The 14,406-nt window shown below is 39.1% G+C and overlaps 1 protein-coding gene across 3 annotated transcripts; it reads right to left on the minus strand.

Annotated features, from left to right (window-relative positions):
- Window positions 1-669: 669 nt before the first annotated feature.
- LOC103612195 (SERTA domain-containing protein 2-like) lies at window positions 670-14,400 on the minus strand. 3 transcript variants are annotated; one of them, XM_017729161.1, is made up of 4 exons: window positions 13,652-14,400; window positions 13,070-13,168; window positions 12,001-12,119; window positions 670-4,247 (listed from the first exon to the last, which is right to left on the minus strand). In XM_017729161.1, the coding sequence occupies exon 4, from the start codon at window positions 4,241-4,243 to the stop codon at window positions 3,392-3,394; it is 852 nt and encodes a 283-aa protein (XP_017584650.1). In that variant the 5' UTR covers window positions 4,244-4,247; window positions 12,001-12,119; window positions 13,070-13,168; window positions 13,652-14,400; the 3' UTR covers window positions 670-3,391. The 3 variants fall into 3 exon arrangements, with proteins under 3 accessions (XP_017584650.1, XP_017584649.1, XP_008628024.1); XM_017729160.1 differs by having other exon boundaries at window positions 13,373-14,400; XM_008629802.2 differs by lacking the exon at window positions 13,070-13,168.
- Between the last annotated feature and the right edge of the window lie 6 nt (window positions 14,401-14,406).

The following is a 14,406-nucleotide window of genomic DNA, read 5'->3' on the forward strand; positions in this document are numbered from 1 at the left end:
GCCCCTGCCCCACCGGCTGGAAAAACTCTCTGTGAGCCATCCCTTGTTTGGTTACAAAGGGGACGTGAGGGTGTAGTGTTTTTTAGGACAATTAAGAGCAGGAGCAAAGCTGCAGCTTAGATATTAATAGCTGATACAGACAAAGCCTATGGATTGTGGTAAATGAGTATAATATTATTAGAAGATTCCAAATTCCAAACTGCAGACTCAGGCTCCAAAGCTGGGAGGAGACGATGCTGTGCAAGACAACGACCACTGAGCAATGATCATGAAGATCCCAAACTTTAACGTTATTATGGGTACTATTATTATTGTATAGGCAAAACTGCCCAGGAACTTCAGTGTTCACAGTCCCTCACTGGAGGCACCCAGCTCAGGCTGCAGTGCTTCCCTAAAGGAATCCATCCTTCAGGGTTTGTGGAAACCTCATGTCCAACGCTGTTATGCTGCCTGGCATGTGTAAGTTCTGTACAGGTTTGTAAGGTGTCTAGTATTCCTACAGACAAGGCATGGGGAAGAGGGGGTGTGTGGAGAAGGAAAAAAGGTTCAAAAGCCCAGGGACAATGTTACGTCTTTGTGAGTAAAAGACCAAAGGAAAGGTGGCAAGGTGCCATAGATTTTTTTTATGCTTTGGTTTTAAAACAGTCAAATACTGAAGGCTCCAAAATATAACTGGTTTAAATGCAAAACTGTGGCTTTTATTTCCAAACATACAATAAATAGGTCCACCACAACTAGCCTCTAACTTCATTTTACATGGAAGGATTTTAAAATTAGTTTGTGCATATTTAAAAATTAAACTTCCCTTTGCACATAATTCCAAACATAACCGAACTGCATTACACACCAGCTCATGGTCTTGGCACTGTGACACAAGCAACCAATTAGAAACAGAGCTCTGTAGCCAGGACTTGAACAAAAATTGCATTTCGAATTGTTGATAAAAGATCTACCAACAATTTAATATTTTTCTGCAGTATACAAAAAACTTTAGTATGTAAATGTTGAAAAGCAAGTTGTCTTCTCTTCTGTTTCTGTAGAGACTGCAAGGTAAGTGGATTTATTAAGTGTTCACTATTTGCTATATGATACAATTTTCATACCAAAATATCTTTACTGCATAGTAACATTCCGTATTTTCAAATGCTAAAAGAGATTAGATGCAGTCTTTTTATTTTATCCCTCATCACTGAATTTAAAGACATTTTTAACCGCATCTCTGTTTCATCACAGTGCAGAAGGCCCTTAATATTTCAAGGATTTATTCAGTCATATTTTTAATACAAAAGTAGAGGCTGAGGAAAAGCCAGAGTAGTCTATACACAATGCACAATCTGTGTACATTCTGAAGCTGTACCTCTTCAAGAACTAGTTATACACTCTTCAAACAAATCCCTTTATCCAGCAATTCAAAATACTTTAGATCAGAAGTTTTATATTAGAATCAATACAATATATGCATATAAATACATTTATACCCTTCGGTTGCTAAACAACCCAGATGGCTGCGAGGATGACCTGAAATGGTTCTCCGTTGGCCTGGGATACCAAATTATGTCGGCAGCTAACTGTTAACCAAGAGAGTCACAGTAAGAAATGGATATCTCTGCACAAGGTAGGTGTGCCACAGCATCAGTTAAGACTAGAAATACCAGGTGACATCCTGGCCCCTTCAACAGGGCAGGATTTCAACTTTTGTGAGATGCAACACACAGGCAACATTTTTTCCCTCTGCCGACGCTCCGTTCATAAAAAGTCTCAGCAGAACAAAAACCCAAAAAATACAACAAACCAAAGCAAAGGTTTTAAAACTGCAAGTTTCCAAGACAGGTGCTGCAGCTTTCAAGAACAAAGTAAAAGTTTTATAATTAAAAAACAAGGAAAAAAAAATAACAAAACCCAAACCAAAAAGCAATGTGCAAGTGTGAAACTCAGAAGACGATAGCAGGGATCGATTTACACCTCGGTTCAGGCTGAAACACGGAACCCAAAATGCCTTATGGAAAAACAGTTCTCACTGCAAATCTCATCTCCAGCTGAGGAGGGTGTTTGTGTATCTGTATAAAAACACCCCTGCTCCACCCAAGACAGCCTGGGCAGCAACTCGAGGGTTCCAAAGCCCAGGTGGTCCCAGCCCCTGGGAGGGACAGAGCCACCTGCACCGACTCCCCACAGCCCCAGAGGTGCTCCAGGGGCTGTCCCAGCAGTGGGCACTGCTGCAGCAAGAAGTGTTCTCAGTGTGGCTTCTGAAAGGACGCAGAAATGTTGGCTCTCTGAGTATCCTCCAAAGGTGCTAGAGGTTTTAAGTTTGAAGCGTTTCTTCCCACAATGCCAGGTATACAAATGTGTATCTTTTTAAATAATATTGCACATAAAAGTCATCTTAAAATTTGTAGTGAAAGCAGGGTTGAAGGACAGTGTTTTCCAAAAGAGAATAAAAAGCTACCTGTACATAGTAAGTTTTAATTTAAAGAACGCCAAGATTATTCAAAATCTAAGCACATAATACTGACAGAAAAACGTTAAATTGCACAATCTACATATAAATTAATTTGTAAATACTTAAAAGTTTTTAAACATTGAATAACCTCGATTTCACAAATCAGCTAGGTCACTGTCAAAGGATCAACTTACTGAGTTAGAAGTACTTTCCCCCAGAAAAAAACAGAAACAAAAAGATTTGCAGTCTCAGATGAAGCATTGGAAAGTTAAAGCATTTCAGCTCAGAGGTAGTGCTAAACACATCCAACTAGAAGTCCATTATATTTGAACTATGATGAAATAACGTAGTAAAATGTAGAAAGACTATAAAATTTACAAAAATAAATAGTTCTGAATGCTTTAGAAAATGCAAGAGACTTTGTTGGTACGTGTCTTGATCTGCTTTTCTGACCAAAAGAAAGCAAAGCGTGTCTCATTTTTAAAATATACCCATCTCTAGTAACGTGTCTGCAATCCACACAATCTAACTCTGCAACTTGACAGATGCCAGCTTGGCATAGACTCTGATATTAAAAATAAAGTGGAGGCTTTGTAAAAGATCACCTCATATGAAATTTGCTTTGCATGTAAATTCTTCTGTCAAATTAAAAATTGCACATAAAAAAGTTTATTGAAAGAGGCATGAGGGGTGATGAGGGTTATGTGCCCATTGTTCCACATACACCCTGGAAGGAAAATGATGATTGCACAGTTCTGATAAATAAATTTTTTTTTAAAAAATCTGCCACTTTTTTGGTTTATAAGTTTTGGAATTATTTAGAAAATCCTACTATGGACAAATTATTATTTAGTTTGCTTTTTAAAGAATTCTTTACAACTTTTCCAGTGGCTTTTATCCTGAAACCAAATGAAAGTGGCAGTTTAAAAGTATCTTTGGGTAAAACAAATATCAGGATCCAACCAGAATTTCCATGATGTGGTCCAACTCACTCAGATCTGTTCTACATATCTGAATGTTGTTTGCTGAAGAAGAATTACAAGATGGAAAGGTTTTCAATGGTTCTTCTGTAGCAAGAGATGGTGATCTGGGTGGCATTAGTGGAGGGCAACAGAAGTCTGAATCATACATTGAAGTGTCAATATCTTCAAAAATGTCATCTATTGCCAAATCCTTCAAGTAACTGGTTGAATTTGAAATCTCAAAGGAACCAAACACGCATTCAGCTCCCTTCAAATCCTGTCTATCATCTTCTAGTTTCAGACCAGTATTTTCTGGAAACTTTGGCTGGTCATCTCCAGTAGGAACCAGACAAGTAGGTGGGCTGATATCTTCTACAAAGTCTAAATCCTTCAGAATAGATGAAATAGCAGATGACATGTCATCATCTGAAACGATCAGCAGGCTGTTTTCAATGGGGTCTTCCACAGACCGCAGCTCACAACAGTGAGACTCTTGCTGACCAATACCAGAAGGCAACTGAAGGGCAATCCCAGGTGACTCCATCCCTGTGTAGCTGTGAGAAGCAGGAGCAATGCCAGGGCAGATATTCACTGGCTGCTGGTTACTCTCTTGCCTCATCTCCTCCTGGATCTGCCGCACGGTGTTGGCGATGAGGACAGAGCGGTGCAGGTTCGGCTCCACCAGCATTTTGTACGTCTGTAACTTGGTGAGGCACATGTTGAGCACCAGCTGCCTCTTGAGTGGGTATGGCAGACTTCGACTGGAATCAAAGGCACTCGAGAGACCAGCCATGTTCTCCTCATAGTCACTCAGCTTGCGCTTTAGGCCTCTCCCCAACATTAACCTGGAAGACAGAAATTATGAATAACCCCGGGCAGGCCCAAGAGACAGTTCTGAAAAGCTTGTAGTGTACGACGTATTGGTTAACTTAAGACTTTTGATGTCACAGAACATCAAGACACGGAATGAAATCCTACGCAATACTACTTCCATTGACAAGATACACTTTCCAGCTATATTGTTTAATGGCAACTTTTTTTCCTAAACAGAAGACACGGAAGAAATACACGAACTCTTTTTTTAAAAAGCTACGTACTTCTAAGTATATCTGACTGTCCACATGAAATAAAATAGATGCTTATATTAAGGATCAAACAACTATACAGAATATTTAATCACTTCCATTTTAACATTCATTCTTGGGTACATCAGGTAAGATTTCAAAGCTAGTTTACAACACCCATTTCGATCTCATTAAGGCATTCTAATGTCTTGCCCAGTGTCCCTGAGAACTCTCTATAGGAATGATTTTTCTCCTTTTTCTTTGGTGACCCAAAATTGTTTTATAGCAAGACCAACAGCAGGGCCTCCCATGGGATCCTTATATCCATTCCACAGCTTGGTAGTTTGGTTAAATGATAGGAGGAAATCTGGCTGGGCTACTGAGCTCACAGAAACACAATCACTGCTCGTGGCTGCTGGTTCACAACCTGCTACTGACCTAAGTAGCCTAAGCCATCAACTTCATACTAAGAACATCCGGCAGGAAGCTAACAAACAGCATTTTAAAGGTGACCAATTTCGGTAAACAGCTAGGAAAAAAAAATATAGAATTTAGTTGCATTCATTCTGCTTTGTGTGCTCTTGCACTGAAATACAGTAGGTCTAGAACAATGTAGTACAAAAACTGTACACACACACACATCTAAAATGTAAGTGATCCAAACAAATACCTGCTTGGATACTTTGCAATTACCATCCCAAGTGAGAAGTGTTTTACTAGGGACAACAAGCCCAATGCAATCACTCATATAAACTCAGAAAAGGAGTATACTGTGCCCAGAAACACTGCTAAAATCTCAGTTACACACATTCTAAAGTGTCTGTGAATACAGACACCTCAATCCCAAATGATTAAAAAAAATTAAGCAATCATAAATTAGACACCAGTGGCAGATTAGGGCAGATCCTTCACACACAATGATCCAGACCCTGCGTGCTGCCGAGGGCCTCCCAACTTCCTTTTCATGTGAGCACTGGATACTGCCAGCAATAGCTCAGCTGATGGCCGCAGCTGCCAGCTGCTAGCCTGTTGCTAGACTTTTGGGGACAAGGAGAAGGCAGCAGGATTAAGCCTCTTTTACTTTCAGGATTTCTCCAGATTTGCAGGAAGCATGGCAGGGCTCCATGGCTACATCCATCTGCCCAGACAAGGCTGTTGGAGAACTCAGCTACTCTGGAGGAACAGAAAGCAAGCAAGCAGTGCATCCTCCTCAGCAAGACACACAAGAGAAAATAGACAGCAGCTACAGGAGTTTAACTGTCAGACTTCTCAATTGTACGCACTTTTTTTTTTGAAGGACATATCTGGATGAAATTCAACTTGTCCTATGACTGCATTTTTACTTAGGAGGGAGTAGTCTGGCCTATCTTCAGTTCACTAACATAGTCACTCTTGAAACAGCAACAAAGTTTAATTACTTGCAATTTTACCAGAGCTGCAATTTCTTAACTTTGGAACTCTGTTTTTCTCCAAAGTTTTCTGCTAAACTGCCACAGCACCAGCTGAATCTCTTTAAAAACCAGGTGTCTGGATGTGGTGTGCCTGTTCACCTGGGTCATCTTCCCACACTGATCACCTATTGCTCTCCCTCTCCAGCACCCCACTAACAGCCAGTACCGAGCACTCCATTACAACAAAATCAGAACAAATCTGGATACAAACTTCAGGCACAAAATATAATAATGAAGTATTCTGGGGAGGCAGTGTCTGTGTCAGGCATCCTCAGTCAAACTACTGAAAATACTGTCAATAACTGATAATTTTTGACACAATCTATGGAAAATCACAATTATGCAGGACAAGTAGACTGTTGCTAAATATACCAACCCTCATCATGAAGACAAGCATTTATGCAAATCATAAAAGACTCACAAAATTGTGAACTCTCCATTTTAAGTAGCATTTAAATGTTATGTACTACCTAAGGCATTACCTCATAGCATCACTATAAGAACAAAAATTATGCATCAAAAAGGCTATTCCTTCACTAAGCACCATCATTCCCATGTACTGCCCACTAGTGGGGTTTTTCTGTTTGTTTTGTTTTTATTTTTTTTTCTCTCAATTAATTAAACAGACCAAAATTTACACCCATAAGGGAATGAAGTTATGACCACACAGGAAACAGCAATTCTGACATTTCATACATTCAGAATGTTTGATTTTGATAATTTACTGCTTTTAGTATTTTTTTGAAATATACATTTACACTTTGTTAGGCACACAGGACATACTATTCTTATCTCTTTGAATTATATAAATAACAATAATTCCTAACATCTCAAAAATGTGCTAGTATTTAAATTCTGTAAGCAAGCTTAAAGAGCAAGCAGACTATGATATGCAAGGATGTATAATTTCACAGGAACAACTTAAAATGACATGTTTTACTTTTCAATTCAAACAGTAGTCTAGATAGACTAAATACTTCATGCTCATATAGGCAGACACCCTTCTTTTCATTCCTTAAATTTCCTTCAATAAATTTGTCCCAGAGCATTTAAGAAATATGTAACAATGCTCCAGCATGATAGCGCTTGACTATAAAAATGAAGTGCAAGAAACACTATTTGCTCCAACTTCAAAATGTTTCTACTTAATGTACTCCCCACTCTCAAGATGTTTTTTAAAATACACAAACATAGTACTACCTTACATTTTAGAAACTCTATCTAAATTTGATTTTTTTTTCCTAACAGGAAGGATCCCTAACTCTTCCTCCAGGAGCTAGATGACTTCAAAGGTTACACAAAAATTTGGAAAAGGCTAATAAAAACCAGAGTACCATTGGTACAGGGGATTTAAAAATTACTAGTGTCATGGTTGCTACAGGAGACATTAAATTTCAGTTCTTGTCAAACACACTCAGCTGCTGACCTACAAAAGACACAAAGCCCCTTTGTTACCAGCTAATCTACATTTTATCAGGCGTTTTGCTTTACTTTCTAACACAAGAATTTCTGACGGGATCAGATCCTTAACTATTGTGTATTTTCTGAGTAGCTTGTTCTTCTGTAGTGCTGCGTATCGACATCTCACCCCAAACCCAAAATTCAGTCAGATGCTCTCTTTCGCAGCATTACTTTGCAGCAGAAGATGCTGATGGCATTATTTAATTATGCAATGCTTACTCTAATTTTTGGTAGCAGGGGAAACAAGCAGCTGTGCACACACGAACCCCCAGAGCCCAGACGAGGAGCAGTGTCAGCCCTTCCACCAGCTGACACGAGGGCACAGCCAGCTCAGAGGAGCACAATCTGGGCACACTAAAGCACAATGAATCTCCAGAAACTGCACTCTCCTTATTCCAACCTAATTCCAGGAACCTACTCAGATCTCAAAAAATTGGATCAAGTAGCAGGATTTTGGGATGTGCCAATCTGATAACTCTATAATTTGTAAGTAAATAAACTGAATAAAAATTAAAGTTTATGCCAACTTCAAATGTGAGGTCTGTACATAGCTGTTCAATTAAAAAAGGAGCAAGCTCTAAGTCACCCTCTTCTTGAACTTGAAAAAGTTCCACAACAAATTTTTTTTTTCGTTCAGATGACCTATTTTAGAATCTTTTGTCATGAAAAAAACAGGAACAATGAGGAACAACACATCTCAATTTTTTTTTCTGGCATTTTCTCATTCTCTCTCATTATAGTAATGCAAACTGAGCCACAGGCTGTTTATGGCAGAATGCTTTTTAAATTAATTTTTCAGATATAGAGAAAAGAAAGCAAAGTGAACTCAGTATTTGGGAGTACCAAACTCTCTATTCACGTGACTGAACTACAGTGGAGTCTACAGAGAAATTCTGCCCTGACAGCATGTTCCTCAGTTCCTTCCAGTCCTCCATGGAGGACATTTCATAGCAACTCCTCCCTGCTAAGATGGGAAGAAGCATCCAAGCACTGTAATCCTACACCATACCAGGGTTTGAAAAAACTTGGGAGGGAAGAGGCACATCCCTGGTTGGCAAATCCACACAATACCAAACAAACAGGCCTGGTCAGGGTGCAGCTACTCAGAAGAAACATTCCAGGCTACCAAGAAAAATTCACATTGCAACGTGTTGAGGACAATACAGGGCCCGTGCCACCATTTCAGCTCCATCTGTCACAGGGTCTGACAGTGCAGCTGTCACTGACACATGGTTGGGAAGTACAGCTGGGAACACTCTCAAGGAATAATGCAACATGTGAAAACCCTCAATTACTTCTATCTGGGCAAACTACTACTTAAAAACTTTTTTGGAAGATGAGGGAGAAGAACTGAAGAGCAAAGTTAAACAATGTTTAGAACTCAGGACCTCACAGAGCTTTAATTTTCAGCAGAGAAGAGCTTCACAAATAATGAGTGTATCAAACACAACTGCCATGGTTAGTATTGTCTGAACATGAACTTTCCATGCACAAAACAAGCACTGTAATCAACTACACAACAGTTATTTATTTACCATTAAATATGTTTAAATAGCAAGATAATCAATAAAGTACTTGGCCTTCACTATGCAGGTAAATATAATTTAATTCATAGTGGTTCCTTTTGGCTTTTCTTTTTAGAATATTATTGAATTCAGACTTGCTCGATCCTTTCTGTACAGCCACATTGTTGCATTTTTCAGTCCACGACTGTCTCAAAGTGAAGTATTACTTTTTCTTACAGGACAAAAATACCAGCTTTGCAGATGTGTAAGCATCTCATGAGTGAAAGCTGCCTGTCCAGTTTGCAGTAATGCAACTTACGTATTAAAATCAAAATTAGAGACTCCTTGCTATTGTAATTTGGGCAATTCCCTTGCAAAGTCTCCTTTGTCTCACAACTGTAGAAACCATATAAGAGTAAAGACAGACAGAAGTCTCTCTGGGCTGTAGACTTGTGCTAGTGACTGACCAAAGATGGCTGATAAGCTGGTGTCCTGCCCTCCCCTCTCTTCCACGGACACATCTCACAAGCACACATCTATCTGCAGGAAGTGCAAAGGAAGACAAACATCCCACAGTTACGGCTGTTTCCCAGAATTATTTGATGTATGCTGCACACTATTTCTGATTATAATGCTTCCCCTACCTGACACACATTTTAGCTTAGGCAACACAACTTCATGAATAGTTTTAATTAAGTGCTGGACTGGCTATTGGCTTATATTTCACGTAGAAGAAAGTGCACAAGAAAATGGAAAGGCTGAAGGTGCAGTTAACAGACACAGCACAAATCCCCTCCTCCCATCTGGGCTTAGGGCTGATCACTTGGACATGCCTTACATAACACCATAAGCTGTCAGACCACACAGAACAGTGCCTCTGATCTGGGGTCCCCAGCAAGCGCTGGAGATCCCCACACAGCATCTCAGCTGTTACCAAAAGCAAGTGAGGGAAGGACTAAATGCTTTAGGAAACACCAAAGTAAAAAGCCATTTGGACCTGAAGACACTTTCAAATATACAAAAATGTGTTTAAGTCCATTGGCACCCCACCCCCCCTCTCAGCCCTGCCCCAGTTTAGCCAAGATGAGTAACTGCTGGAGAAGGCACAAGTGACTAAAAGTGTGCATACAGGGAGGAGAGCAGTCCTACAGGCTTACTCCCATACCTAAACTCCTATGCAACAACTTCTTCACAGGAGTCAGAAATCACCAGAAAACAGCAGGTCAAAGAAAGGAGACTTAATGTCAACTTTTTAGTCAACAAATCTTGACCTATAACACACCCAAGTCTGGTACAAAGTAACTGGAACACAGAACCAAGATATGCTACTGTTCAGACTCAAGAAACCCCAACAAAAACAACAAACAAACCCAAAACCAAAAACAGACACACACACCCCAATCCTGAAAACAAAACAGAGAAAGAATCCCACACCTAAGGATTTCCCCACATTTTGAAAGAAAGATTAGCCTGAATAGCATTCATTAGGTATAGGAAAGGAACAAGAGGAAGACTGAGTTTAGCAGAGAATTGTTCTGGAATTAATAACCTTCCCAGTGTAATTCACTATGTGTGGAAGTAGAGAATAAAACTGCATCATACACAAATATTGTAGGAGCTGAAATGATGTTTAGGAAGCACTTGGAAGTTTTACCTTGATTTAGAAGTTAGTTTGAAACCCCCCACAACACCCTGCTTATGTTATGTCTAACTGGATCTGGAAAATTCCTGCACTTAAGGACATCTTTCTAAGTTCCTTACTCCCATTTCATTTCACAAAGCACTGATAAGAGCTTTCCTTTACAAACTATGGCAGCTAAGTTTCAGAGCATGACATTTCACTCTGGAGAAGGAACTCCTCTGTTAGGATCTGTACCTTCCACAGCTAAAACAAATAGATCCAGGCTGTTCCCAAGAGTAAATGAACCACATTCTTAGCAGCTGATATCTAACGCTAGAGTATAAGGGAGAGCTGCTGAGGCAGCTCCAGTGTTCCAGTGCTCAGTAGAGAGAAACTTTCATCCTTAAAAAACCCCAAACTAAACCACTATCACTCTTGTCTGTCACTTGTGTATCTCATTCCACATTTACTAACAAAGCTCACATATATATTTTAATGACAATGTGTTTAGCAATGTTTTTTCCAGGAATTTTGGGTGGATTTTTTTTTTTTTAGTGGAACAAGGGCCTGGAGTAATTTAAACTAAGGATCAATAGTAGCTGGCAAAAGCTAATACATGATCAAGAGTTACTAAACCTAGAAACTCCCATAGTAAAACAAAACTATAATTAAATGAGAATATAAAGCACTCATAAAGGAAACAACAAGAACCAAACCACCACGGTTCCACCAAAGCATCTCACTGGAGAGACAAAGGATCAACAGATCTGCAAATGCAATGACACACCTCTTCACAGCTTGTTCTAGTCAACTGAACAGTTCTCAATCCATTTTCCTTACCCTGCTTGCTTCAAATAGAGATACTGGATGCATTCACCTACATAACACTGACACGTGTTTTAAGAGTTACAGTGATCTAAAAGATCCACTAATAAAGGAACTTATAGCTTATTAAATATTAGAAACTGGCACGCCCATACTTTAACAGAAAAAAATGGACCATTAACAGTAAAAGCAAACAAGAAAAAAAGCTCTTCTCCTGATAGAGGACTGTGCATTTATTCTTTCAGTTACCAAATCAGAAATCGCTGAAATTTTCTCTTGTAGCACACAACTTTACTTCAGTATCCCAAGGGCCACCTTCTCACACGACAAGATTGTAACACTCAATTTTAGCAGCTGAACAGTGAATTTCACTGTAAGATTTAAGCCTCAGTTAACCAATTTCCAAGAAAAATGGGATCTTACAGCAATATGCTTTGTTGCATTATAATAATTCCCCCTTATAAAAAATGGTAATGGAAATTCAGAATGCTCAAGCCAAAGAGTTTATACTATCCAGTAAGTCTAAGCACCTCACTTTATATTACATATCCCGTTTTTAAAAGACATATCTCAGTTTACCATTCTAATCCACAAATAACATCTGCAGCCCATTATCAGAACGTGCCCTATGCCCAAAAGATACAATTTCATAAAAACATACAAGTACTTACCCTTAGAAAACAGAAAGGAGTCCAGGCAGGAAGATTCTGGATTTTGCATAAAGCGTGGTCATCCAAGAGTCTTAAACTATCCCAGAGGCCAAGCCATCCACCGAGGTAGGATGAGGCGACTTAAGAGGAAAAACAAAACCAAACCAGAGTACTTAATTACTATGTGGTGGTTTTTATTTTTTTAAACCAGAAGTATTAAGCACACAATTCAATACAACTTTTTAAATCATTTGTGCTAAATTCTATTAAAACAGATAAACATGGGTAAAACCCCCTAAAGTTCATGAATACACTGAAATAAGAGGACTGAACAGTTTCACCTGGGAACACATAAAATGAGGAAATTATCTTTCATAAATTACAGAATGCTGATCCTCTAACTTTTAGGCTTTAGGATAAGGATTTGCACTGATATTTCTTCAGGTTATCAAACACTAATTTACAATTGTATTCATCTCCAAAATCACAAAATTAGGAGAGAGAATACAATGCACTGTGAAGAACTACATTTCAGAATTATCTCCTAACACTTACAGGCTGCAAAAGCAGTTAAGATTTTAATTTAATTTCCCAACATTCCTCTATTTCAGCATACACAAAACCAGCATGAGAAGATATGTGACAAGGTGTCCTATGATTGTGTCTAATATTCCGTGTGGCACCATTTCCATCAAAACCCTAATATAACTCAAGGCATTGGAAACTGGGAAATATGAAAAGGCTGAAGTGACAGTAAACTATGCACTAGGCTAGGAGATGTGGAGGGAATTGCATGATCCATGCTCTTGAGGTCTCACCTCCACCTGGAGAATCAAATAGTTGTGAATTCCAAGAATTAAAGCCCTTGCAGGGGCTAACAGCCTGCAGCCAGGATTGGATGTGACATGCCTGTTTGTGCACATCACACACACAGACACCTGACCCAGCTATGGCAAACTGCCTCACAAATGCACCACAGGAGCAAGGATCAGTACTATCCAGATAAACACAGTCCTTCATGATCAAAAATCAAGAGTTCATACATTATTTCACGAATCTTAAAATAATACATAGTGAAAGGCAGTCTTACATTCAGACAGACGGGCAAGTAAACGCCTACAGTGCATCTTACATAGCAACTCATAGCCTGATGCTACCAAAGGGCTCCTCCGCTTACAGAAGCTTGGAACTGTAAAGATGCAGCAAAACAGCAGTAAAATGCCCGTGACCTAAGCAAGCCAAACCTAACCCACAGCAACAAACACATTAACATCTCCCTCCTCCTCCTCCTCAAAGCTGACTTCTTTCCCAGTATAAGGAAATCCATGCTATCTGTAAATAATAATAATTTTTTAAAAAGCCCCAAACAAAGAGACAAACGAAGATTCATAACCTATTTGCTCTGAAACAGCGGACTTCAGATGGTCACTATTGAGGTTCATTAAAGTGTACTGGCTAGGTCACAGACAGAGGTGTGCAGTCACTGCATTTTCTATTCACTGAATATAAAAACACATGTTTTAGAATTTTAGGGTTTTTTTAACGCTAAAACAACTTCACAAAGCTAACAAGCATACTAAAATGTTGAGAAGTTTTAGATTTTAGCACCTTAGTTAAGAAACCCCAAACCCAACAAAATTAGAACCACTGGATAAAAAAATAGTACTGTTACTTGTATTTTAGAAGTCCAATATTTTGCTAGAAGGAGATCAAGTCAAGAAGTTTTCAAATTTAATTTCTTTATTATATACTTCAAAGGATTCCTGCAGAAGTAACTGTGGAAGTTGTGACTTTTGCCCTGTATGATTTCACACTGGGATGAGTGTCAGGAAGAAGTACAGAGGTAAGGTTATTAGGTTTAGTTTTTACAATCTGTTAGGAAAAAAAAAAGACAACTATAGAAGACACAGAGTAGCTGTACATCACTATGAATTGTATGTCTAGTGGATTACTTTTTGTTTCTTCATAAAGGCACCCCATTTAGGACCTGTTTAGGGGTAACTTTAGAATTTTGAGATTACAGCATCATTTCAATGTTAATGGTATTTCCCCCATTGCAGCTAAATGCCTGAACGACAGAATTTTAGCCACATCAAAAATAAAGTGGAAAATTACTGCGTAACACTCCTACCCATGCTTTTAGAAACTAGCATTCCAACACAGTTTGAAAAATTCCAGGCCTAACTAGGGCAGAAATTATTAACTGTACCTATCTGCGAGCTTAATCTGCAATATGCATAAAAGAGACCAATTTTATGCTCCTCCACTCCTATCCACCTGCTGGTAGCCCAGACTAACGCGCATTTACTGAGCCAAACAAAACCTGCTGTTAAAAATGTAACTGCAGCATATACATAAGTCGCAACTACCAAGGGGCAGCGATCAGGAGTGCCAGGATGGAAACGCTGGGATTCAGGGAAAGCCCTT

The sequence above is a fragment of the Corvus brachyrhynchos genome, unplaced genomic scaffold (genome assembly GCF_000691975.1).
Source record: "Corvus brachyrhynchos isolate BGI_N302 unplaced genomic scaffold, ASM69197v1 scaffold1, whole genome shotgun sequence".
NCBI classification, from domain to species: Eukaryota; Metazoa; Chordata; class Aves; order Passeriformes; family Corvidae; genus Corvus; species Corvus brachyrhynchos.